This window comes from Fringilla coelebs (genome assembly GCF_963513975.1).
Source record: "Fringilla coelebs genome assembly, chromosome: 6".
In the NCBI taxonomy this organism is placed as follows: domain Eukaryota; kingdom Metazoa; phylum Chordata; class Aves; order Passeriformes; family Fringillidae; genus Fringilla; species Fringilla coelebs.
In genome coordinates, this window is record NC_140034.1 from 46,678,957 (window position 1) to 46,706,575 (window position 27,619).

At 39.1% G+C, this 27,619-nt stretch overlaps 1 protein-coding gene across 2 annotated transcripts in view; it reads right to left on the reverse strand.

Moving 5' to 3' along the window:
* The window catches only part of MOB2 (MOB kinase activator 2), a 108,159-nt gene that overhangs the window by 71,638 nt on the left and 8,902 nt on the right, over positions 1-27,619 (reverse strand). Inside the window, exon 2 of one of the 2 annotated variants that reach the window (XM_084208070.1) lies at positions 16,672-16,768. The exons of the other annotated variant lie outside the window; for it this stretch is intronic. Coding sequence (XP_084064196.1) covers positions 16,672-16,691 — 20 coding nt within the window. The 5' untranslated portion in view covers positions 16,692-16,768. The remainder of the gene's footprint in view (positions 1-16,671; positions 16,769-27,619) is intronic. 2 annotated transcript variants of the gene reach the window in all.

Consider the following 27,619-nt stretch of genomic DNA (forward strand, 5'->3'; position numbering starts at 1 on the left):
CCTAGACAGTCATTGGTGTTTAGAACCACTGCTATGGGATCACTCATTGTTAGAAAACTATGGATTATGCAAAATCTACAGTATTTGCATACACGGTATGCATCTACAGTATTTTAAGTGACTTTAGAAAAGAAAGGTATTTTCTGCTATTGCTGATAAAGAGAATGGGTGGAGTACTCAAAATCCTTGGAAACCAGACAAACTACACTGGCAGCAGGAGAGAACAGCAAGAATTCCTGCCCATGCAACATGTCAAGTAACATCTGGGGGGAAAAAAATCTCTATGACTTCAAGCTCACTCCACCACCCTACTCATATTAGTTCAATTTTTTGCAAGCCAAATGTCCGAGGTTGTGGCTCAGAAATCTAACCTAAAATTATATTGCAGGGAAGGGCTCTTCCAACTGCCAAAACAGTCCCCACATCTTCCCTACCAGCAGCTATATCTACTCTACCAATACTTGAATAAAATAAATGAAAAGGATACCTGGGGGTGAAAAAAAGTGGAACTTGGAGAAAAATTTTAGACAGCTTTCAGTATGTCAAGAGTGTGATAGCATCAGAGGAAAACTGAAGCTTAAAAATTTGGCTCTGCCACAGATACAGCAAGATGCAGAAACATTACAGGCTGGCTCTGCCACCAGTCCACATGAAGTCTAGAAATCAGGTGCACTCAGTCTGTCCAGAGAGGTTCTTAACTCATTTGGCATAAAGTACACTTGCCTTTTAGTGCATTTGCCATATGCTATTTTCTGTGCCTAAAACTGGAGAGGATCATCAGATGGGGCTGTAGTAATGTTAGAGAGAAAGAGAAAGTGGATTCCTGATATGCTGTCTCTGTACAAAGTTCTTAGCAGTCCTACTTCCTAACCTGAAAAACAGATTAAAAAACCATAGCCAATTTCTCAATTTCTCTCAATTTCTTTGCAGACATGACTTGCAAAGCATGAAATAACCAACACGATTTAAAATGAAAAAAATGTTTCACAACTTCAGCTGCAACTCAAGTCAAGCACGGAGTGACAAGATAGTTTCTGCAGAAAGTACTAGATAAGTCTCTTGGTCTAAACACATTGAGGGCAACATAGGAGTTTACCAAAGAAAGGCAAGAGGGAAACAGCATTTGTAATGAGAGTTCAGTAAACTTCTCCTATCCTCAAGTTTTGTTTCATGCAAAGAGATGAGGCAAAAATAGATTACTAACATCTGTTATCATCAGGAAAGGCTAGCTTGAAGTACAAAAGCCCAACAGGAAAGACACTTGGGATTTTGATTTTCTCCCTCTCTGCTGCTACCTCCTCCATCCAGTGCTCCTTTCCCTTCTTCAGCTACAGTCCTTCCCAGCTTCTGTATGCACAGCACCAGTTCATGTCCACACACGTCTGTGCTAGTTAATGTACAAAATTGCCTTACCAGCAGCAGCGCAGCGAGCAGATGATGAATTCCATTCCAACAAAATCAGCAGCAGGGGATTTCCGACGAGATGGCAACAGAGTAAAACACAGTTCAGATACTCAAAGAAACATGGGAAACCCGAGATAACTGATTACTGAAACACAGCCTGAAATACCAGTAGCACTTTTCCAGAATTCAGCAAGATGCAACTTCTGGCAGGCAGAGTGAAAAACAGAAAAAGGTGCTCTTCTAGAGAACAGGCATACATAGTTCATTCTTGAAAAGACATCTGTACAAAAGAAATAGGCTTTCTGCCTTTCTTTAATCTATCAGAATAACTGTTATCTATAGTTTCCTCCTCTTCTTTTAGGGTAGTACTGTTTAAAATTTTAAAAAGCCTCCTCCCAACAAATGAAGAGTTAGCAACTATTTTGATAATGCTTTTCTCTATCTAGTTCTGCCTACCTTTCAAGTCAGTTTGGAAGCAAAGAAACAGTAATACCAAAATGATAAATAAGTAATGAGAACTATTTTTTCCAATCCTTCCTTTTCTCTTTCACAACATTAATTTCAGTGACTCAGACATATTACAGTCCAAAATGCCTGTTGAGTCTGTTGCTTTTTCTAAAACTTAACTCTCTTTCTTGAAAACTGTGGAAAGAGTTGGTTTATACCTATTCTGTAAGATTTCATAAACTCTGTTCATCTTTCTGCTTATTAGACAAGAGGGAAAAATTCCCAGCCACAGAGCTTTAAAGCTCCACCTTGTGGAAAATGCCTAGACTATTCCAGTAGGCTTCAGGAAAAAAGGGACTTCAAACCAAGCTTACAATTAATGTGACGTGCTTGACATTGGCATTTTTCATCAATCACACAATAAGAAAACCTCTTAAATGGGTTCTGCACCAGCAGAAAAACAAGCAGTGGGGGCCACCAATAAAACAAAAATAAATGGCTATGACTTGAATCCTGTGTCCAAGGGCCCTCATTGCAAGAAAGACACTGAGGTGCTGGAGCATGTCTAGAGAAGGCAACAGAGCTGGGGAAGGGTCTGGAGCACAAGTCTGATGAAGAGCAGAGCAGGGAGCTGGGGTGGTTTAGCCTGCAGAAAAGGAGGCTCAGGGGTGACCTAATTGCTCTGTACAAGGACCTGAACAGAGGCTGTAACCAGGTGGGGCGTTGGTCTCTTTTCCCAGGAAACAAGAGACAGGACAAGTGCAAACAGCCTCAAGCTGTGCCAGGAGAGGTTCAGATTGTACATCAGGAAGAAATTCTTCACTGAAAGGGTGGCTGAGCGCTGAAATGTTTTACCCAGGCAAGTGGTCCCTATGTCCCTAGGGCTGCTCAAGAAATGACTGGACACTTACTTAGTGCTATGGTTTAGTTGGTATGGGGGTGTTCTGTCTAAGGTTAGACTCAATGTCTTGGATTCTTTTCCAACTGGAATGATTCTGTGAAAAGCTGGTTTTATTTTTGTGGCAATGCAATAGTCATCCTCCACTGAACCAGCTGATAGCACCAGAAACCGTCCAGAACACATCTTGCTATTGCCTTGTTTGCAAGTTCCTGTGCATTGGACTTACTCTTCTCTGCAAGTAGGAAAACAGAGAATCACAGATAGGTTCACCTGGATAAAGAGCTGACAACCAAAGAACACAACAATCTTGCCAGCAGGAATAAGTGGCTAACAGAACTTACCTTGCAATACTGCATTTACTGTTATTTTACACAGGTGTTCCAAAATCTATTCACAGTCCCCCTCCAGCCACAAACTCACTCAGCTGAAAGCTTGTGCTGAGACCAGCTTGGTGCATCCACAGTGTGGTGCTGCTTGTGATTGTGCAGTCTGAGGACATTAAAGCACACAGAGCCGGTACTGCCCTCTGCTGAAAGAGCCTGCATGGGAAAACTGTAGCAACTTTTAGCCAATTTTTCCTGCATCATATATGTACCTTGTTTTTCCTTCTTTCTGCAAGCTTTACAATATCCAGGGTTCTGTTTTATTGTGGGTTTTTTCTTGCTGCTTCATCCCCAGGAGGGCTGAAGAGGTTTCTAAGTTTATGTACTGTGACACCAGCACACACAGGCTCAGAGATCAGAGCTGCTGCACTAAAGTACTGCAGATAGAGCTCATGTCTTTAGCAATGTAAGCTCAAACAGACATTAAAAAGAACAAAAAGTGAGGCATTCAAAAACAGCCATCTAAAAAAATCAAAATTTTCCTTTGTTATCTGCAGTACAGCAGTCATACAATAATGTCATGAGATGGTCTTTTGTGTAATAAACCCAAAGATACTTAAAGAACATATATCCAAATCCATTTAATACTTGAAATTCATAAAATTACCATAACCAGTAACTAGCTTCTACCAGTAACCACATTCCTTTCTCTGATACAAACTTTGCAATGTTACTATTTTTGCTCAGTTGTTCCACTTTGAGATTTAAACCTTCAGAACAATCTGAAAATCTGAATACCTTATGGACCGAAATACTCTAGCAAACCGGAAAGTGCAGCGCTTTTAGCAACAAAATAACATCTGGCTGAACTATACCTTTGCTTGGAACACAAAGGAGCGCGAACCGCTTGACTGCAGGGTCTCTGAACACATCAAGAGAATTTAATCGTGCCACTGCAAAGGGAGGGAAGCAGCGCATCCCTGAAGCTCCGCAGAGCAGGAGCCGCTGCCGGGGCGGCAGAGGGAGCCCGCTGCCCGCAGGTGCCCAGCTCCGGAAAGGCGGGGACCGCGCAGCCACTCACCGCAACCACAGCCTGCGCTCGCTTTCATTTCTCACCGGTGATCGCATCGGAAAAAATAACGAGCGATTACTCAGCAGCCAAGGAGGAGAGGGTCTGACGTGCTGCTGCACGGTACCCTTTGAATCGGTACATTGGAAGAGGCGCTTGTTTTAAATGACACTCCATATTTTATTCTCCCTGTTCTCTGAGCTATACAAACTCCAACTCCCAATGACCTTTCACTTCACACAGCACTTCTGTGGAGGACATCCTTGGTTGTTCAGTTAACATCCTGGTTGGCCCCTTTACTTAAAAAAAAAAAACCAACCCAAACGCAAAAAAAACCCCACCAAAACAAACCCCTCAGCCTTTTACTGCAAGAAAAATGTTTGCAGCCTCCATAAAGTTCTTATAATTTTTCACTGTTGATGGCTGTTACAAAAAAGAGCCCAGATACAGCAGAACAAAACCTTAAGTTTATTAACAGATTTTAAAACCAACAGAAGAGATTAAATATGCCCCAGCACATAACCAGAAATAATGTACTTCACCTTTGCCCACTGTAGTCTTTTGGATGAAACTATCAAGTCTTTATTTAAAAAAAGGAAAAACCCCTTCACTTATACAGTTTTTCTTCCAAAATACAGAAGTGTATTTAAATTTTGTGTAGTTAATGGAACAGGACCAAAATCACTGATAATAAAATTATTATGTATGGATGGGAGGCCAAAAGCCCACTTGTGTATTAACAAAAACAAAGATTTTAAAAAATGTATTCCACCACAAAGGTAGCAATAGTACTTGTCATCACTGGCATATGAAAGCCCCTTGTTTAAATTTAGCTTTGATTATTAGTCTTCATGAAATTAGAGCTAAAAATGTCTAAAAATGACACTTGATATATAGAAGTTTCAAAGCCTCTGCCCTCACTCTGAACCCCATATGAGCCTCTCAAAAAGGAAATTCATGTTGAACTACAACGTTTTACCCAATAATCTCCTTTTGCCCCCTTACCTTGCTTCAGCTACACTTGTGTGCACAATTGGGTGCAGTGGTTTGGATTAGTTTACTCAGAGCACTAATCACTGCATTCAAGAGGAGACAGACCCAGTTTAACTTACATAACCTCATTACCAGCTGACTGAAGGAACACAGTGACTGAGAAAAGAATTGCCTTTTGTAAATTGGTGGCAGGTTTGGGTTTTTTGAAGAAAGATGATATACGCACCTTAAAAAAGAGATGCAACCAAATTGTTCCTGTAACAGAAGCAGTAACACATCTAGCTAGTCCAAGTCAGTCTTGTTGAGATAAAACTGTATCGTGTTTCTAGCAATTTCTTCCTTAGAAATCAAGAGCATTACAGCTAGATTATCTCTTGGAAAGCCCCAAGTGCTGCCACATGCTTTGTCACTACAGCACTCTCTATCTTCCTGCCTGGCAGCCTCACCATACATTATCACTCAGTCAGCTGCCATAAGCTCAGTTGTGCAGTAGGCAGTTACTGTGCCTGCTGAACCACTTAGTCTGCAAGCATACAAAGAGCACCCATAGCATCAAAGGGCCTGCAGGAACGGACTTTTTTTTTTTTTAATCCACAACTTCAATTAGATTTATCAGCCTACAGACTAAAAATTCATTACTTTCCAAAGATCCCTTCAATAAACCACAGGAGAGACCTGTTTGCCCATGGAAACACACCTTCTCTGTCATTAATAATTAAAACAGCAAAACTTCATAAAGGTAATGCTGGACTCAGGCTGCCCAGCTATACTGAGAACTGCATGCAAAAGGTATAATTACAGGAATACTGTTCCAGGCAAAGTACAAGAACCGGGCAGAAAACTCAGAACCATGAGAAATTCATGCCTATTTCATCTTACAATAATAAAATGAGACAAGTTTATTCATCTCCACCTTTCACAGAAATTACAACCCACAGAGACCAAGGACACGGAACAAAATGCATCAATTTGCCATAATAATGCACTCTGACAGCAATACACATACCGTGACCTTTAATCCATGTAGGCCTCTTCTGCACATTTGAAAGAGAAGTTAGAAGCATGGAATGAGATGACAGATTACATGAGCATCATTGACAAGTCTTTCTATGTGTTGCATTACTTTCATCTATTTAATAACCAAAGACATCAAATAATTCTGTTGCCATGATCCTGACTGAGATTTCATGCAAAGTGCACTTATACTTATGGTATTCACAGTTCTCAACTGTAATAAAGGAGGAAATTCCAGCGAAGGAGGTGATTAAGCAGTTAAAAAATACGAATCCTTATTTGTAATACTGTGACAAAATTTGAACACTACAATTTAAAATAACCAATCAGAGTGAACTTCCTAAATAAAGAGATCTGGATAAAATACTAATTTCATTAGAAACTAATATCCATGCAATACACAGAAATTGAAATAAAAGTAATGGAAAGTATTTCTGAATTTATTGATATATGAATGTACAGAAAGAAAACATTTTTCTCCTTAATTAGCATGCTCCCTCTAGCTGACCTTTGAGATGCTTTTTAGGAAGCCTGAGAAGACTAACATATTCTGGAATGTTGTCCTTGCCCAGTGCTAGAGGAGATTTATAACACAGGCAGTTGAACAGGCAGGCTAGTCCATGGTACTGCTAGTCCCTGGTTTGTCCTTTCACAACTACATAGGTAAAATAACTGAAGGCAGCTGAAGAAGATCTGACAGCACACTCAGTTTCCTCTTAAGAACAGGAAATCCATGTTTTGGTTCTCCTGAGTCAAACTGTTCAGAAAGACGTCAACACACACAAAAAGGTAAACATGTGGCCTGCAATGATATGAAAAATTTAATATTCAGCCTTTTAATGCACTTGGAAAAATGAGGTGTTCTTCTGAATGCACATTTGTATTTTGTTATTTCCTGCATTATCTACAGCATTGCACATAGGGAAGGAGCTGGACTCTGGAAATTGAGCTTCTCTCTGCTTCTTTTCATCCTAATGTTACATAATGGACCAGCTTTTATAGTGTGACTGCCACCCTTGTCTTCAGTGTCCTCTTTACAGACTTCTGTGGTTTTTCTACAGTAACTTACACCACAAGATCTGTATCTCATCATAAAATCTTGTGTCTAACTAACTGGCAATGTCAGCATTATATCCTTAACAGAAATGACCTAATCCATCTTATTCTGCATTGAAAGTAGAGGACTCCTCAGTTCTCCTCAAATATGTGACTTTAAACATACCACAGTTATCAAAGGCAAACACACACCCTTTGGGTTGCTGGGAAACAGGACTTTTCTAGTTTGCCTGGTTTAATACAGGATATTCACACCTGCAGTACAGCACAATGACAGGAAAATCATGCTGATTTATTATTTTCTCTTACAAAAAATTCCCAGATGCACCAAGCTATTTTCACCTATGGTTCCTTGCACCCCCCATGACTACAGTATATTTGATTCTCTACATTTTTTAACTTGAGTGGTCATAATGACCATTCGAAAAAAACCAACCAAACAAAAAAACCCACGAACAAAATAAAAAAAACCCAAAACTAACCCAAAAAACCACTATCAGCCACCAAGGCTGAGCTAATTAAATCTGGCATGTGTTAGTCTTCTGAAAAGCTCTCTCACTGGCCAGCACAGTAATACTTCTCATCCACAGACACAAGAAAAGCACCTTCCAAAATGAGCACTTTCCAAAGCACTTCTCCTGCTATGTAGAGGGTACATAACCATACCTCCACAAAGGCAGAAGAGAACCAAGCCTCACTTCTCCTTACACCTTAAATAAATGTCTCATACTGGTCTCAAAATCACCCTTCAACCCTACAGTAAAGTTCATCAAGGTCCCAGGCCTTAAAAAAAGAAACCACACAAGCAAACTTACAAGTTGAAAAAGAAACTAACATTGTATATGGAATAAATAGAAAAAAACCTCACTAAAGCCACTGCAAAGATATTACAAAACAAATTATTGAACAGATAAGCATGATTAACATTTTAATAGTCATCACCAAAAGACAATAAATAAAATACATTCAGTAACCTTTCATCAATTTGCTTTATAAATCCATAGTGCAGGAGTCAAATCTAGAAATTAGGTAAAAGTAGTTTGGATGTTTCAGAAAGGAGTTTAAGAAACTGTCTTCCCTCCAGCACACCATGTATACCCCGAGCTTTTTCCAAATAAAACGACTCATTTCCACATTTAGAATGTCTCCCTTTCTTGCTTAGAGACCTGTAAGAGGGATATCACAATATTAAAGGTCTGCCATTGCGTTTTCTTTTCCTCCCAGCTTGCACAGACCCTTTACTTACATGATAAGTAATTCGTTTACTGTGGAAATTTTTCCCAAAGGGGTGAACTGTACTTTAAGAACATACTCTAGCACCGACACATTTCGTGGGAAAGCAATTGACTTGAAGTAAAATACAGAGACAAACAGCATACTCAGTGATTATTGCTGCTGTTCTGACTTCCAGGTTAATAAGAATTTAACCACTGTGCATGCAGCACAAAGAGGAGGTGTCTTAGTTCACATCTCAGGAGACTTAGCCCAGCCTAATGTAACTTTTATCAGTTGTGCAACACAGCTGCAATTCAGACAGCCCCTTCACACAGCCACAAAAACTAATGCAGGAAGTCCTCCACTTCCTCTCATTATCATTACACTTCCAGAATTATACTTGCAATAGAAGCAGCAGCATCCTTCCTATGAGCATGTATCTTCTCAATTTACTTGAGGCTGCACAGTGTCCCTTTGGAAATGTGTTACTTAGAGACCCAAAGCACAACACCCTCCATCTTCTCTGTGTGTGCCTGGGACACACAATATTCACCTCCCAAGGTCGTTATGAGGAACACCATTTATAACTTGCTAAGCTTAAGAAGCTGCACAGTTCTGCATAGCTGTCAGTTTAGGGCAGCTGCTTAAACCCAGGGCAGCAGCGAGAGCAGAGCTTCCCCTTTTAAAGGTCTTGGTTCACTCACAGAAATCTCACAGCCTAATGAGAAACACCTCGTACATCAGGTGACATTCTTACTTGACAGCAGAAACATGGCTTGAAATTAAAAAACTGAAAGGCAATTAATCTATTGGTCAGGAAGAGATGAATGCATATTTCAGATCCTTAATATTAGTGGTGGCCTTCCTCTTAAACTCCTTAGTTGGAAATCACTTCTTTAGATAACAGAATCTTTCAAATTATTTCCTTCTCAGGGACTGCAAAAACTGTTTGTAAAGATGCAGTAGTCCACAACAGAGGGAAATCACCCTTGAAAATGCTTAGTCATGAATAATACATTTAAAACATGTATTACCTAACAGGCAAATGCATTATAGATTTAAAAGCCAATAAGTGAAATTGGAAGGGTTTTTTTTAAATGAAAATCAGGGCACTGTGTTCTCTGGTGATGACTAAACACAAGTGACAAACTAGTTTTAAATATGAAGTCTGCTGTTATAGACCTCTTCACAGACAAGCATGTCCCAGACCTCTGCAGAAAAAAAAGTGAAAAATGTGTTCATAGTTATCGTGTTACCACAGTAAAGAAACAATAAGAAACTCAAAGCCTGAGCAACAACGTAGATGGAAATCTAAGCTGAAGCCACAGGACCCAAGAGTGTCACATTTCCTTCCCTCTGACTCAGGCCTGGATATTCTAGGCAAAATAAACCCATGCAGGATGGTCAAGCATGCCTCACTGACAAACCTGCTGCATCACTGCTGTTTTCAGAGGCTTCCTTCAAAGTGTGATGTAAGGAAGATCTATCTACCCTAAAAAGCAAAGTACTCAAAACACTGTTTAGAGCTCTCTATTGTAAATGCTGGCAGAACTCATTCAACTTATTGTAATGCCAGATGTATCTTAAATTCCTGGTAGTGTTTTACAGATATCTTAGAAACCAAATACAACAGTAGCTCTATTGCCAACTCTTGCTTACTTTTTAAAAATGTATAAACAAGTCAATCTGAATTAAAATCATTGTGTTTCAAAACATCGTCCTCACTCCACTATCACTTATTTCATGAGCTACCACAAGTGTTATTTCTTATTATCCAGTCAGCCCAAATATAAGCATTTTTGACAGTGTGGCTTAGTAAAAACATCATTTTCATATTTCAGGGAAAAGATTCAATTTATGAAGTATAATTTTTCAGAAACCCACATAAAAATATCTGAATGGCACAGAAATTTCAAGGTTGTTTCTTTAAATGGTTGGCTATTTTTCCCTTTTAGCTGGAACCAAGAGTGCTTGAATTCTTCACTACTATGCACAGTACTCATTCTGCAGGTTAGGCTATTACTCAAGCAAAAATTTCCCTGTGAGGTTGAGGAGTAAATGTACACAGAATATCCATTTTTAAACATTTTTAATGTGATTTGCAAGACTCTTTCTAGCAGCTGAAAACTTTAAGTAATTTTTCTGACTCCTGCTCTTGCTTCAGCAGTGCTGCTGCAGCAGTGGATGTAGGTTATCAGCCATCCCTGAGATACTGCGCTAGCAACCACTGCAGAACTTACACCCACAAAGTTTCTCCAAAATCAACAAGTGAGAGCAAAGCTCACAGAGATAACTATATTCATACTGCCCAATGGAAAACAAACTGCAAACTATGTACCCCAGTCTTACACTAGGAAGAGAAGTCACACTGAAATTCAACCACAACCTGGAGTTACTGGTGGCAAGCCATTCCCTATATTTAAGGTGTGCTGCATTTTCTGGTACCAGGGTATGTGTGCATAAAAAAAGTCATCCAGAGGAAAGAACTAAACGAAAAAAAGTTCATTTGTCCCTTAGCCTAACTCCATATTTATCATATATACCAATGCTTTAATCCTATCAGCAGCTTAACAAGAAGCAGACTAAGTATCTTAAGGATATCACTATATGTGAGTCTTTAACATATCAGCAGTTCTGAATAACCTGCCTGAAAGTTACCATTTTAGAAAAGGGAGCCAGAGAGATGTGTCTGAAGTCACCTGGCATGATAATGGCCAAATTCAAAATAAAAATCCAGCTCTACTGGAGTCCTAAACAAGTTCTCTGTAGAGACAGCAAGAAAATCTGAAATCCAGTTAGTCACATCAAGAGCAGCTCCACTTGTTTAGCAAATAATTTTATTCCATGTTCACCAGCATTTCTTCGTAAATTCTCCTAGAATATATTTATAACAATAGGGACACAACGGAATTCTCTCCCTTGCCCCACTCTGGAAATATAGGAAGACTTAACTGCTAAGAGCAAGTTTAGAGGTATTTTATCATCCTCACCAGAAATAGTTCTTCAAGGACTCAGAGAGGGTGGAGAGGTAGATAACTTTTCACAGTCTTGTCTCTGTGATAGGCCTATAGCACATGTTCATCACTACCAAATCCGGACTTTGGAAGGCTTTGGTGGAATAGGTGCACAGATCCAAGCAACTTGGGCAAGAAATATTGATTCATTTTTAACAAGAAACTCTAAGCTAAATAGAACCTAAAATTCAGGAGTTAATCACAGCACCACCATTATACACCCTGCTGAAGGACACTGGCTAATGAAGAAACAACAATATTCAACACTGTACATAGTGTATTTCAGGTTTCTCTCTTGAGCTTGACCAAGCAGGCCAAGGGATGCTGAGAACAGTGGAAAGAGCTACGTGGCTTGTTAAAACAGGGATTGTTGTCCTTTTTAACTGGCTAACGCAATCCTTTCCCTCCAATTTTAGTTAGCAAGAAGGCGATATTTAAATAAGCAGCTCCAGGCAGTACATTTCTCTTAGAATTATCATCTAGCATTGATTTGTTTTTGGTAATTGCCTTTGGACATTCTAGAACAACACACATAATGAGATATACACTGATGAAAAAAAAGAAGAGTTATTCAGACAGCCATGTACACACTTATCTGGTACTGCAAGTAATTTGTCCTCTTGTTTGTATCTGAAAGCAATGTTAAACTGAGGGAAAAACATTTCAGAGTAAATGGGAGGCCTGGCATAATCATAGCCATTAGCATGAAACCTGCACCATTAAACCATATTTATGGGGAAGTAAAGAAACCATCCAACAGTTTTGTGAAGGTTTGTAAAACATTATCAGTAGGAATTTAAGAGCCGCAGGTTTGAATTACAAACATTGGAAAACCAACGCACCAAATGTCCTGGGATTTTGGATTTTCACACTTTTTCATTTTCAGTGTGAAAAGCATGCAGAAGTAACTACCATGCACTCACCTGCACAGAGAAATGCTCTGGTGCAGCACAAAGTTTTTCAAAAAGTTCATGTTGTGAATCTGAAACTTGGTTCAAACTCCAGTAGGGCAACAAAAGACACTCATCCAACAGCTGCTGGCTGTTTTCATCACAAGGAAATACCTCCAGTTTGCAGTTGTGCTCTTTCACAGCTGCTCAATCCCCATAAACCCATACAACAGGTCACAGCACAAACCTGCAAGGCCACAAATATTAAGAGTTTCACCTCTCCCTCTGCACTCCGGCACCAGGAGGATGCAGGTGGTAGGTGCCTGCACACTGGGTGCTTCCCTGCTTCACAAAGCTTTGGATGGCTCTTGAGATAGCACTGGCTTTAAACACCCATTGGCCTCAAGTGAGACAACTTGGTTTGTGCTTTGTTATTCTAATATATGGATTTGCATAGCATTCTTGAAATATTTTGCTGGAAATTGACTACTTGGACTTCAGTTTTCTAATTAGCACTGTCCTCCCAGTCATTAAACACCTGGTGGAAATCATACTCCAGCTTTTATATTTCCATCACTTGTGAGGAACGATTTCTTATCAACCATCAGGAAGCACTGAATTACCAACCTGCATTCCACAGTGTAAAGATTGCATTGTAGAATTGGGTGAAGTAGTTTTCCATGTTTTTCCTAAAATTATTTCATCCCACAAACACGAACTATTCCATCTCCAGATCTGAAAACAACATGTGACACTAATCACAGATTTTCCCTACTAGAAAGCTACAAAGCATCATTATCACATCCTCCAATTAAGGACAGGGCGTTCTACTTCCCTACAGCGTCAGATTTTGCCCGATAAATAACTACAAAGCATGATTACTGCATCCTTTAGTTAAGGTTACAGGGGTTTGCTTCCTTAATGGTGACTAACCAAACAGTACAAGCTACAGGAAAAGAGCACCATTCCTCTCTCCTGCTACCTGCAGATTTGATTAATCAAGAAGCTGTTATTGTGGTCAGTGCTACAGACAGCAAACTGCAAGACAAGCCCAGATGAGCGCCTGGTCTTGCAAGAACCAGCACATTTCTTCTGCAGCCAGTATTAATAAATAAAATACTCAGATCCTAGTTTAGAATTTGGGAGCGCAAGTTTCTGCAAGAGTGCTATAAGGCTTTTTCACTTTAATTTTATAAGAAGGCAATACTGACCACCAGAGCTCTACATACATACATGTACATAAACCAGCAGTCCCAAATGCTCCTGAGCAATAGCATTGGTATTCACAATACCAGAAGCATTATGCTACCATCCTTGAAAGCAGAAAACCAGTATTTTGCCGACAACTAGAAGATGAGACTACAGAAAAATTACTCTCTTCAGGTGATGCTTGTGCTCTGTTCAGATGGGATACTGAGCTTTTTTACTGATTGGCAAGATACCTGAAAAAGATATTATCCTTAAAATGAAGATCTCGCTAATGTTTGTTTGATGGAAGAATTCCATTTCTCCTTAGCAAAACGGTCGTTTAGTTTTTGGAAGTACATAAAAACAGTTCTAATTGATGATGCACTGCTTTTTAAAGCTAGCTTCAGTTCCAATTAAATCACAAGTGGCATGGCTGAGAGCACAGTATTTTCTGCTCTGCTGGGGTGGCCGGGGTCCAGGCCATCTGCGTGGAATGCAAGGCAGGACATTCCACCCTTCCGCCAGCATGTCCAGCGGTGCCAGCCGCTCCTGCAACCCGCCAAGGGGACAGGGAGGGATCTTCTTTTGTTTTCCTTATTTGTTTATTTGCTTTACTCTGGCAGCAGGCAAAGGGCTCTTCTCTTGCCAAGTTCATTACTATTGTAGAGTGTTCCCAATTACACTGAGTAAAGTACTACAGTGAGGAGGGAAAAAACAACTTTAAAGTTTAATTGTAAACTTCAGAACTTTTTAAGGCTTGATTTCAGGAAACAGGTGGGAGCTGGATTTAGCGTATCTCTCCCAAGTGCTCAAATCCACACACATGACTCATTCAAAATATTTCTTTCAAAATTTTCAATAAAGTTTTTTGTTAAATTAAAGAAGCATGCAAGTTCTATCAGCATCTTCATTTGCTGGTCTTCTGCAATCCCCTTCCAAACAACTTCCGAAATTTCTAAGTTTTATGCTTAAATCTGGGACTTACCCAGACACAGATGATATAGTAACTACTATTTTCCAAAATTACAATCACTTATCAACATGAAAAGGCATACCTGTATGTTTTTAGCCCCCATTAACATTTCTTCCTCATCCCAAAAAATTCTTGTCCCCCAGTCACTGAGTATGGACACAAGTTGTTGGTGGAGCATCTCAGAGTCTTCTAAAGCTGACAGATTAATCAAGCAGCAATATTCTACTACTGGCATAACAGATTCAGGAAGATCACATCATCATTTTTCTCACTGGCACCACAGCCTAAATCAGCCTTTTTTGTATGACTCTACTCTGAGGGAGTGAAAAGTGCTACTTAGAAGCTTAGAAGACAAGATTACTACCTCCAGTTTTATCACTCTGGACATCAAGTTGACTGCCACAGCCATACAGAGCATATGCACAGAACAAGTTCTTTCTCACGTACAACTCAGTTGTTCTGTGTCTACTCTGCAATTAAAACATCACATTTGCCTTTGAAGAGATTTTATTTACTGACTTGTCTCTTATGTCTAATTTCCAGTCCCAGCATTTATCTATCATTCTCCCACTTCTCAGATCAGTCAGTACTATATCAGCCAGGTCTAATCTGCAAAAGACAGGATCTTCCTCTCCAAGAAAGAGGAATCCATTCCCGTGTAGTAACTAGTTCTCCAAGCACAGCAAGACACAGTACAGAACTACACTCTGACATGCAGGAGCAAGGCTGTCCTTTCTAAGATAAAGATAATCAAACAAAATACAGCACTTGTTTGAAAGGCATTAGTCACAAGTCCCTTCTGCATAGCTGAAGAGCAAAGCATTTGCTTCATATACTAAAAACAGGTAGAAGACCTGAGCACAGCAATAACTCATATACTACTAGAGTGCTGAACATCCCACAAAATCCCTGTTTCTCCAAATACACGAAGTTCCAGCAGCCAAGAATTAAATCCAGAAATCTTCCATTGTTCTTTCACTGTGAAAAGAATTCACAGTTACACTGTAATACAAAAAAGGAAGCAGTAAGATCAGTAAATCCTTACTGTCAATGCTTAATCGATACCCGCTTAGGAAAAAGGATGAGAGAAGCAGGAGAATAGGAGTAGCATTAAAAGCAAACACACATCCACCACTTCCTGAAGTTAAACAAAAGGCACCAGAACTAACCAGGCTGCTACAGGCCCTGCTCCCAGCTCATACCTGCCACGCAGCTCCTGCCCAAAAAATACGGCAGACATGAGCATTTCAAAGATTGAACGTTAGCCTTTCGTGAGATGTCCTCACGTTTCTTAGCTGGAAAGCAACAAGAAAATGGACTGCTGTCTAAATCTGTTTACCTAAAATAAGCCATCCTTACTTCAACACTCCCTCCCTACCCCGAGGGATTTAAGAAGCATGCACTGCCATGATCTGACAAGATCCAATAAACCGGACAGCCTCCCTCTCCCTTGCACAAGGACACAGCTGCTCTGATGTCTCATCTAGACCTTGTGTGTCCAAATGTCGCCCGTACCAGCTCAGCCAGATCTTTATTTCAATAGCAAGTGTTACACATTCCCCTAATGAAGGCGGCAGTTAGACCCACAGGCACATAACCAAAACCCGAAGGCTTCTTCTCACACAAAAAGATCAGTAGGGCTGGCGCACTGTCCCTTTCCAGCTCCTCTCTCTCTTACAGTGGCTCTGCTAAAACTTGATGCACTTCCCAAGCAAAACTGCCACCAGCTAATCTCTAAAAGCCACCAGCACTCTCCCCCTCCCCCCAAATGGATCCACCATCCACAGAACAAAACCAGCTGCTCCTGATAAACATACATGGCTGCATTTCACAATACACTGGAGACCTCTAAAGCACTCTGCCTGAGCACAGCATGCTTGGTCCTGTAACAAGTGTATTAAGACACTGCCTCTTGCATGCTGGAAGCACAAATATTATTGGGAAAATGTGCACAAAATCAGAAATTTTAAGCATGAACTGAGTCACAAGAAATGTACTCAATGGCAGCTAGGTAAATTCAGGGTGAACAGAATTAGTCATCTTCAGTGAGTCACACAAGACAGTACTATTTGCAAAGAAAGAAAATTAAGAACATTCTGTTATAATTGATTTTAGTAAAGAACTTGATGTCATTTCATAGTAAGTGCATATATTTTGTAAGTTCCATGCTAGATTTTTACATACCAAAACATCTGGCTGAGCATGTGGCAATAGACAGTATGTGATGCACATCCTACTTCCTAACCTCCCTCTGGTGCCCTGGCCAGCATGAGTTTGTAATCTGTGGCAATAAGAGAGGGAGCGCATTTATCATTATCCTTGTATAATCACATATTCAATAAACAGGATTTCAGACCTAACAGCTGCCCTCAGCAATGGGCAATGTGTTATATCTAAGTCAGTCCTTTACCAAAAGATTACATGTGACTATCCACAAAGGGAAGCTACCTCTGGCCCCAGGATACACAGCATCCCAGAGTACCAAGTGTTATGTCAGCAGAGGGAAAAAAAAAAAAAAGCCAGAAGACAGGCATAATTTGGAGTTGAGATTTTTGCTGTTACCATAGAGAGTGACAGAACACAAAGAAATTATACAGAATGACTCCAATTTGCATTCACTTTGCTATGGCAAAGCAACTCGTGTATAAAAGAGAGCCAGTCTAATTTTAGCAGAAAATACACTGATGTACAAACTATTCTTCAAATAAGGATAATCAAGTTAGAAAGGCTAAGTCCCAGTCAGAAACGACATCTATAGAAAGTGTGCTAGAGCATCTGTTGAAGCATATGAACCACATAAGCATTCCCCACCACCCCATAAAAATCACACATGTACATACAAACCATCACCGCAAACTCCCATGAAATCTGCAGCAATTAAACAGCCAAACCAGCAAGCTGACATGCAGCTTGTTTCTGCAACTGCCCTGGCCCCTCTAATCTTCTGCTTACCAGCTTTGCCATCCTGACTGATTACACTTTGGTACCACACTCAAAGTTATTTTTCTCCCACCAAACAGAAGCATGTTCTGTCAGTGACATTTCTGGCTCCACAGTTGTAGCAAATGTGAAGAACAACTGCACAGACATTGGAACAATTATTTCTCAGAGGATATATTACTTAACTGAAAATGGGTTATTTTAACCTGTTTTATACAAAAAAGGTTTCATCTTGTCTAGCACTTAACAAGTTTCCATAGCACCTAATGACACAGTTCCACTAATACATCAAGCCAGCAAACTGTCACTACCACCATTACAATTGATCACACTCCCCCTTCTATCACTCCAGTCTTCCCTCTCTGCCTCTCCCATGCAGAGTACTTGTGCAGCTGTACAGTGAATTGGATCAGGAATTGATCCCAACTGAAATAAAATGCTGTTTTCTTTCCATTAGTTTTAAGCTGCATCACTGGTAGCAAGATCCAATTCCCAAGCACTCAAGCACTTGAGCTGGCAAAGAGAGGAATAAACAGCTCCAACAGTGAGAGGAGGGCACTTCTTTCAGCAGTCTCAAAGTGCTCAGGGAACTATGGCATAAATTGCAGTGTCTTTGTGTGATAGAAATAATTTTGCTATAGGATACTGTGGTGCTTTTTATAAAGACCTGCTCCTCCTTGTAAAACTATACCTAAATTCAGTTCCACAGAAAATCTTCAAGGTTGCCTTTACAGATTCTTCACTTGTTACTTCAGCTTCAGTTGTTTCAGTTGCTTCCTCTCTTCTGGAGTGAAAGTAAAACATATGTAATTAGGAAATTATGTAATGTGTAGTGAGCAGAAGACACCAAATGAGATATTTGTGCCAAATCTGAAAAATTTAGGAAGTTGGCCCGCTCTTTTCACCTCTATTCTCATCTTTTCCAGAAGGGAAGGTTTTAAAAACTGGGGAAGGATCACAGTAGAAACGATTGGGCACAACTCCTAGTGTCGCCAGAGCTCCTGGACTGAGGCTCTTCCAGCCCATGGCTGCGACTAGGGCAGGGATGGTGGTACCAGCATTTATGCTGGATGGCCCATTACTGCAGTTGACAAAACAAATATATGCTTGGTGAGGAAAATTCTCCTTCTACTCCAAATGATCCACCCCATTTCCCAATTCTCAATATCATAAAAGCAATTTAATGTTTTTATATTTTCAGCTCCATGTTGTGAATGCCACATTTACCTCCTCCAGTCTCAGTCATGAAGAGTAGCAACACATTTGTTATCTGGTGCCTTTTCTGCCCAGCTGCAAGGATACTAAGAGAGGGAAAAGCCATGTACACGAGACAGACTTTTATTGATGTTGATTTTATGCTATAATTTTACACTTTTCATACTTCAGTGTGCTAATGTTTTGTTCAAAATAAATCTCAATGATCCAAAATGATGAGCTAAACCTAGCATTTAATTTTCCAAATAGTACTTGCACATTTTGCATTTTGATACATATGCTAATACCTACTAATTAGAATCATAACAAAGACTTTAAAGATAGGAATTAGGGAGAGGAACTTTCCAAACCAAAATTGATTCGTTATATGACAAAACAAACATTAGAACCACTTCTTCTGTATAATGATGCAAAATATTCTCACAATAGGAGAATTGGAGAATTCTAATCGGAAAAAAAATTAAAAACCTAGATGCTATAAATTTGCCTTTTCATTATGTTCAGCCTCAAACACTGCTAAAATTAAAAAATATAATCTATATTTTGTCATAGCTCAAAAAACCCAAGAGATAGCACAGTTTCTATGTGATACAGTACTAAGTCCCAAAATTTATCTGTCTATCATATTTCTAATACCATATATCTATGTGGTATTAGAAATGGGTGACATACACCATGTAGGGACTTACTGATAAAACCAATACTGCAGTATTGTGGTTAAATTCTCTGTAGCAAAAATTAATCTTATTGTTTTAGAGCACTTAAAGGACCAAGGAAGCTTCTACACTCATGTGCTTTTTCACAAAGACGAAGGCATGTTTTACTTTTTATCAGCACTGCAACTACATTAGCTTAAGAGGCTGTTTCACAGAAGCCTACAAAAGATGAAGCAATATGATTTAATTGTATGGGAAGATCCTAATCAGTACCTCGTATTAGCAATTTAATACCAAAGACCACTGAGACAGGCCTAGAGGTTAAAATCCATCATCTTTCCAGGAAAACTCCTTTGATACATTCTAAATGCTCCTGCCTTTGTCATAAAAATAAAATTCTGTCAATCATTCTGCTTTTAGATTAAACTCATAAGCAAAATTATGCTCACTAGAAATATATTCATATATGTTGAAATCTTGAGAAGTATTTCAGCGTGGCAGGAAAACGGTGTCACACTATTAGAATTGCAAATTATGTCACCTTTTAGTAAGTGACCAGCAACAGGCCATCAGAAGTGCTTGGCAATGGAAGAAGGCTTGTTTTCACAGTAGTTAACGTTTACTGTACGGCTAATCCATCTCAACTTTGTAGGCTTGCTTACCTCAGCAATCTGCCCCTCTGAAATAAGTAATGGGAGAAGTTTATATTCCTGTTCCAGACTGCTGCTTTAAGCGTTTGTGTGAGTTCATCTGCGGGTACGCTGCTCCACAATGACAGCGTGAGTATTCAAACTGCTACCAGACTGACCAACCCTGAGAACAACAAACCAACCCTCCTCCCAACAAACTCAAATCCTGAACTAGAATTTAGACTACTTAGTTATCTGTAGTAAACAAAATGCTACTCAAAAACTGGTAAGTCCATCCATCAGCTAAAACCACCTTGCTCATCTCATACACCATGTGTTGTGCACTTCTCTCCTTTGCAGTCCCCACCTTGGTCACACACAGAAGATATCCTTGGAGCCACATTCTCATTCTCACTGAAGGAAATAAAACTATTTGAAAACAGGATGTGCACAAGAGATTTTCTTTTTTTTTTTTTTTTTTTTTTTTTTTTTTGGTATGCACGTTCCCAGCTTACATCTTCAAGGAATATTTGAGCAAGGGGAGAACAAATTCAAGCTGAGAGCTTTACATAACCGGCAAACAAACAGCAACAAGAGGATGAAACAAAAAGATTATGTTCTGAATACTCTTGTCTAACTGGAAGGCAAAGCCAAGAAGCCCTGCAGAAAACACAAGCTAGAAGCAAACTGTCTTATTTCCTATTGCTTCTGTGTTTAAAAACATCCCCAGTATGCATAAATCAAGATGTCACTGGCAGTGAAAACAGAAGCCCAGCTTAACTCCATAGCTACAAGGCTCCATTAATCCCTCCCTAACATTCTCACTAGGGTCCCCAGCTTTCTTTTGTTCTCATAATATCAAGCTATGACAAAAAAAAAACAAACTATGGCAATGACACATACGGAAGAAATTTGTATTCACTTGTCAGATACTGGGTAAAAATATCTCCCTCATAATCACAGTAGTGAAAATTAAAGCAAGCAGGGGCTACTGGGGCATATGGACAATCATTCCAATTTTTTAAACACAAATTTATTTACAAAAGTGCTCGAAACACTGCGAACAGTCACAACTGTAGTCCAACGTGGATCAACATAAAACAGCAACATCATTACTTGGGGGCTTTTTTAAGATAATCAGTCTTCAGAAACATTCCTAATTCGTGCTTGTGTCAGCTCCGTTTATTATTATTGCAAGGTAAGAGAAATGCTGTCCTCAGTAAACTTACTGGAAGGAGAAACTGGAGCAATAGAAAGCAACAGTTCTCCCTTGTAGAAAGGGAACCTCCTGCTTGGGCACAGCCATGATAAAAATCTAGACAGCTTTTCTTTGGACAAGGTGTAACGCACTGAAATCTGTCAGGGATGTTACAGATGTTGCTGTCACAATGCATCTGAGGAAGCACACACTGCATGTTCAACTTTCTTTTTTTTGCTTTCCTTCCACTTCCAGATGTAAACTATTTTCATAATTATCCAAAGAATTTATCAGAAACTTCTTCACTGGTTTGTGTTGGTAAAAGCTACACCTTCTAAAGAAAAGAGGACAAAAGAAACAGCACTTAAAAAAATCTGCACACCTTTTCATATTAAAGGCTTGTAAGAGCTGCTATAGCCTTGTCTGCTCCACTGGCATAGGACAAGGTCATTATTGATGATTAAGGACCTAATCTTCTCCAAGATATTCTGGAGAATGTAATACCTGAATGAGTCAAGTTCTGCTGTATTTTGAAGGAATTTGAATCTCACGAGGAAGTGCAGAGGTACAAGACTCAAATGTTGGACACGGCAATACATACTTGAGTTATCTTTTGAACAGTTAGCTAAACCAATGCAAATCCTTGAGAAATCTACATGCACAATAGCCTGTACACAATATTTTCATAACAATTTGACTTAAAACCTACTAAAGAAGGAAGCCAGGGAAGAGCAGTAGATTTTCATGATCCTGAAGTGCAAAAAGTTCCAAGGAATGTAAAAAGGTCATTTCCAGTCACTACACAAACCTGATTTATTCTCAGCATGATACCAACAAATCACAGGTAGTATTTAACTGATCACCTGCTTGAACTGGCTTGGTTATATAGCAGTCTTTGCAATACACAGCAGAATTCTATCATCTTCTTCCACATACTTAGTGTTTATATGTCTCCTGATCAAGACTTTCTCCTCTATTTATACTGCAAATAAAGGTAGGGTTATTAAGCTAATGCCATAGAAATGATAGAACTGAGAAATACGAAGTGTATTTAGAACACATACTGAGATCTCTCTTGTGCACACACACCAACAAAATCCCATCAACAGGGAACACTGGTCTAATGAGAAAAAAACCCAAATCATTATTCTTTTTATTACAGATCCTCACCCTAAGCATTCTGTCTGAAGAAATTTCAGTTTGGCATTTACATAATTTTAAATGGCAATTACATTTAGGGAAAGCACCTTCAGCCTATGATCTTTTTATTTCCTATTTCCAGATGCTAAAATAATTCCTACTCAAGGATTATAATTAGCAAACTGGCTTAGACTTTAATACTGTAGTCCATTATTTTGTTTTAATCACAAAAAATTACCAGACTGAAAACAATTCTTCAGATTGTGACAGAAGTTTATATAAATTTTAAAAGCTTAAGCTCAGAATAACCAAGAGGAATAAGCAAGTTTTAAGTATTTAAACTGTTCAGGAAGCACTGCAGATTCAGGACCACCAAGGCAAATGCACCATCTGGCTTCTCTGAAAACACAAGTAGATACTTGCCTTTGAAATAGACCTATCATAAGAAAAATAAGCAAGTACACATTAGAGAAACAAAAGGAGATCAATAATACAACTCACATACCAACCAAGTGGTCTCATTTCCAAGTTTACATTCTATTCTTGATGGCGTTAAAACAGATTCTACCTTAATTCTTACCTCCTTCTTGGGAAGAAAAAGTGGCAAATTTTCACCTCTAGAAAACTAGAAATAAAAGCAAGAGTACCACCATGATTCAGTGTTAATATCCTGGAATACTTCAAAGTCCATAGAATTTCAAATCTTCTCTCCTAATAACCATTTCCATCTTCTTCTCTCATTATAATTGCATTATCAAGATCATTAAAAGTTACTGGAAATTTTAACATTTGTCAAATGATAGTCACAGTCCCAAAGGTGACATTTCAATAATGAACAGCAAATACCAGGAGAAGAGTGACTTATGTCATCCTTCAGAAGCACATACCATAATTCAGGGCCCCTAAACAAATGCAAGAATGAAATATGCTAACAAGACAGCAGACTTCATGAATAATAAATCTGAAAAATTTGACCGTAGTCAAAAAGGTGTTAACTTAAAACAATGAAAAAGATATATCCATTTCTAAATATTTCTGTCAGACATCTTGGAGGTGAAAATGTGCTTAAAATGACTTAAAAATCATGAGGAAAGACATTCCATGAGTACTTTAAGTTTTCCAAACACAAACACCTGCTTTTTTTCCAAATTTAAACACCAGTACATTCAGTACTTTTTTAAGAAGAAACAGATATTGGAAATGAGTGTTACCAGAGGTATTTTAGAAGGGAGTTACATTCTTATCCCTCTGTAGTAATCAGATTTTTGTGAAGCATTTCAACTTCCTGTACATGAAAATGGGAGGTATTTGCAAACAAAAGATTAGCCTTTACTGTGCTGTTAAGCAAATACGTTCTGAATATCTACCTCTGCATCTCAGAACTACCATAATGCAAAACAACAGTCTACCAAGACCAGAACTCCATTCTGATAATAGCCAACACTATTTATAGAGTCAGAAGACTCCATAAATCTCTGGAAATGCAGCTAATTGCCCAACACCATATCCCAAGAGAAATTTCTTTCCAACTGACTGCTCAGCTTAGATGCATGGACTGAAAACCAGCATTATCCCTGCTAGCACTCTTGCTACTGTCATTAATCTTTACAGAACTGTATTATTTACCTTAGTGAATCATAGAATTTAAATCCTCAGCTCAACTATGGGCTGTACACAAAAATTCTTCCTATTTATTATTATTCCAACCTTCTAGTGTCATGCAATACACCAAAATTGTTCTTTATTTTCAAAGTATGCTGGCAAGTCAATTGTCTTTAAATCCACTTTCGCCTTATTCTCCCCCTCATTTTTGAACTTGCTGTTGCTTTTCCATATGATGAAGAAGAAAAAGTATTTAGTGAAACCCAGCTAACCTGAAGCTCTTCTTGGTTTGATTTTGTAACAAGAGCATAATGGAGAACTCATCCTTTCTTCGAAGGTCTGAGCGCCTGCTGTGAAACTCACATTGTCATTTTACTACTAAACCTCAAAAAATTGGCGCGAAAAAAAGCAAATCCAAAATGAGATTAAAAAATAACAGTTTCATGTTAGTAGCTGGCTGTCACTCTGGAATAATATTTGTTTTAGGAACCACGAGTTAATGAGTAGCCCATGGCTATATGATAACCATTGTCTCCCTTGGAGATTAGACTCCTTTTTAGACAGGTTTATCACACAGGATTTTTACTTCATGTCCTGTGCACTCCACCCACACCACTATTCTCCAGGGATCTTAGGGAAACAAGTCATGGGGAGAGTTCCTGTAAGCAGGAACTTTATTACTTTCACTGGGAACATGGATCCAATTTGCATTAGTTATTCCCACAGCTGTTGAGCCCTGCCTTATTTTTTTTTCACATACACATATATATACATATATAACAAGTCCATATACTTTGGCATATACCAGCAAAAGGATAAGGGGACAGTTGATTCTACTTAGGCTCTTTGAGAAACTTCAGATTTGCAATACCCTTTGGTAACAATGCATTATTTTTCATCCAAAAACATACCAAAGCTAGGAAGTATTATCCCTGTAATTTTATGAATACTGACCCATCTACTCCATTGTTTGGTCAGCAGTACCACACAGTTTTAATCAACTTTCTTTCTGTAGAGCTACTAGAATTTTGTGCCATTTTAAAAAAGCTCGAGATAAATGTTAGCGAATTGGAGAATTAAGATGCATGGGAGGGGGCGGAAGTACATCTTCCTATTTCACTTGGCTAGGGACAAAAAGCTCTGGGTGGGTTTGGTTTGCACTTGCAGTTTGGCTCCCCACCACAACATCTGACCTTCTCCACTGTTCCATAGCTTGACTATGTCCAGATTGACTTCTACAGTAGTTGACAGACACAGCAAGAGCAGAAAACATGGAACAGTTAGTGAACTGTTCTTTCAAAGGTAACAGCAGAGGACAAAATTTTGCACGAAGTTGCACATTTCAGCCTTATCACCTTTCATTTTCCATCACACTATCAAACTGGGCGCTCCAGAAAGCAGGAGGTTCTTTCCCACTCAGGTTCTGGGCAGTCCACAAAGTGTGCACTGACCTGGTAGTTGGTGCCCTCAGGTTCAAACTTCACATCACCAGCGCTTCCCTGCCTTAGCCCTTGAGACTGGTCAGCACCATCTTCTGGCCTAACTTGTGATACCATCAAAGTGTATACACTGATTTTTGGCATTACTGGGACTAGACCCTTTGTCTGCAAAGTCACAGACCCAAACAAACGTCATACACACCTTAGATCCAGAAAGAGAAGAAAAATTTATATACAAACCATAAGACAAGAACTATTGGCCAGGGATTGAAGGGTAGGCCATAATTTTTGCAGCCACAGGCAAGTGAGAAGTCCCCACAGACAGGAACACAGTGTCCTGTGATACCTGGTAGCCTGCTGCAGGCCTCTGCTTGCTGAAAGGGAACACATGACAAACCAGGCCACAAACATTTATCTGGATGAACGACAAATCACTCTTTTAGGTCAAGCATGGACTGGAATTCCCCGGATCCAAGTTCTTCAGGCATTTGTTTTGACAGCTACGGTTCAATTACCAACAGTGATTGTACATAAGATACTACTGTGTGCAGGATTTAAAAAAAATATCAAGCTCTTGGTAATAATGGAAAATAATTATCATTCCTTTATTAAACCCAGACAGGAAATGATGATGTCTGCTAACGAAGTTTTATTACATGTATAAACACCATCCTTATTCCTGTATTTGCTTCCTCTTTGCTCAAAATCTGCTTACTCAGACAGCAAGGCTGTTTTCAGCACTGGGGGCCATCAGCCTGGGGATATCTCTCATGCACTCTCAGGTTGGTTTTCCAAACTGTCACTTTTTTTTTTCCTATCGGTTGTCATTGAAAGAGTGCTTTTGCACTTAAGAAGTCAAAGGAATGAATTTGAATTGCACCTTTTAAAACACATCAAGACATTCATGGAAGTTGTCCTTCAGAAATTAAGCAACCTCCATGTCAGCTTAAATTGTTATTCCTACTAACACCCTTTTATTTTACATTTTCAGCTTGGCTCAGAAATACTGTGGATAGATGACACACCTAAACAAGTATAACCAATGTGTTTAAATTTGTCTGTCTTTATTATAAAGTTACTTCCTTCTCATGAAATTCTTGCCAACTTTATTTTATAATAACCCCCCCCCCACCCCCCGTTTCAGAATAAAAGGTTTAAACAGGGGAATTCATAAATCTACTAGGTAAGACTATTTCTTGTGTAATTATAGAATGGATTACAACTAAACAAACAAACAAAAAAACCCCAGCAAGTGATCTTGTCCTGCAAGAGAGTGGATTATATTGCATGTTTCATGAACTGCAGAAAATACTTCTTCATTAACAAGATGCCTCCTTGTCAGTCTTCCCAAGGAGGCAAACATTGAGAGCTGGTAAGTTTTCACTCTACCTAAAACCAAGAGGAACTTGATGTAAATAGAAACATCGATTCTCTTAACAATAATGAGAAAATACACGTCTGTGAACATGTAAATAATACCCTGCCCACTTAAAAAGTTATACCACATATAGCAACAACTGCCTACATTTTAGTGGATGACTGTGCACATCCTGTCTGAAACAAGCCTGGAAAAATAAACAATAAAAAAAACACATCCAAAAAACCAAAAACTACCAGCTTATTAAAGCACTGTGCGAAAACAGAAAGGTCCCCTTTAAAAGGCAAACCAACCACATTACCTACAAACTTGCAGTTAAATACCTAAATTCTTGTACATTACAAGCATGAAGGCACAATCTCCCCTTTCTTAGATGAGTTTTCATAACACTTTACTCCACTTGCTCAAGCCTCGACAAGCTCAAGTGACTCAGGCCAGTACCTTCATATTCATCAGGGTGGGGCAAGGGAGAAAATCTCAGAACAGACACTTAGGGGTTATAAGAATGCAAATCAGCCAATTCAGCTTTTTGAATAGCACCCATAACTTAAAGCTAAAACCTGTGCTACACCAGACCACATGGTAAAAGCCTATCATATGCCTAATAAAAAACATTCATAAATGCATCAAAAAAAGCCCCTGAAATTTCAGGTTAGCCCTCAAAAATTGCTCTTCACCAATGGCACTACAATAATCAAGTGAAGAAGGGACAAAGTAAGAACAACTGCTGTTAGATGCCCATCTGGGAATACTGTGCAAAAGAAACAATGCTTTTTAATGCCCAGCAAGTCAAGCAACATAGGGGGTCCAACAGACCCACTGTCTTGCAAGATTAAGGCTAGAATTGAACAAAAAATCAGCTACAGTCTAGGCTGAAGTATTCCTTTCACTATTTCTTTTTTTCACCTCTTAGCTGTCAACAGCAGCACTATCTG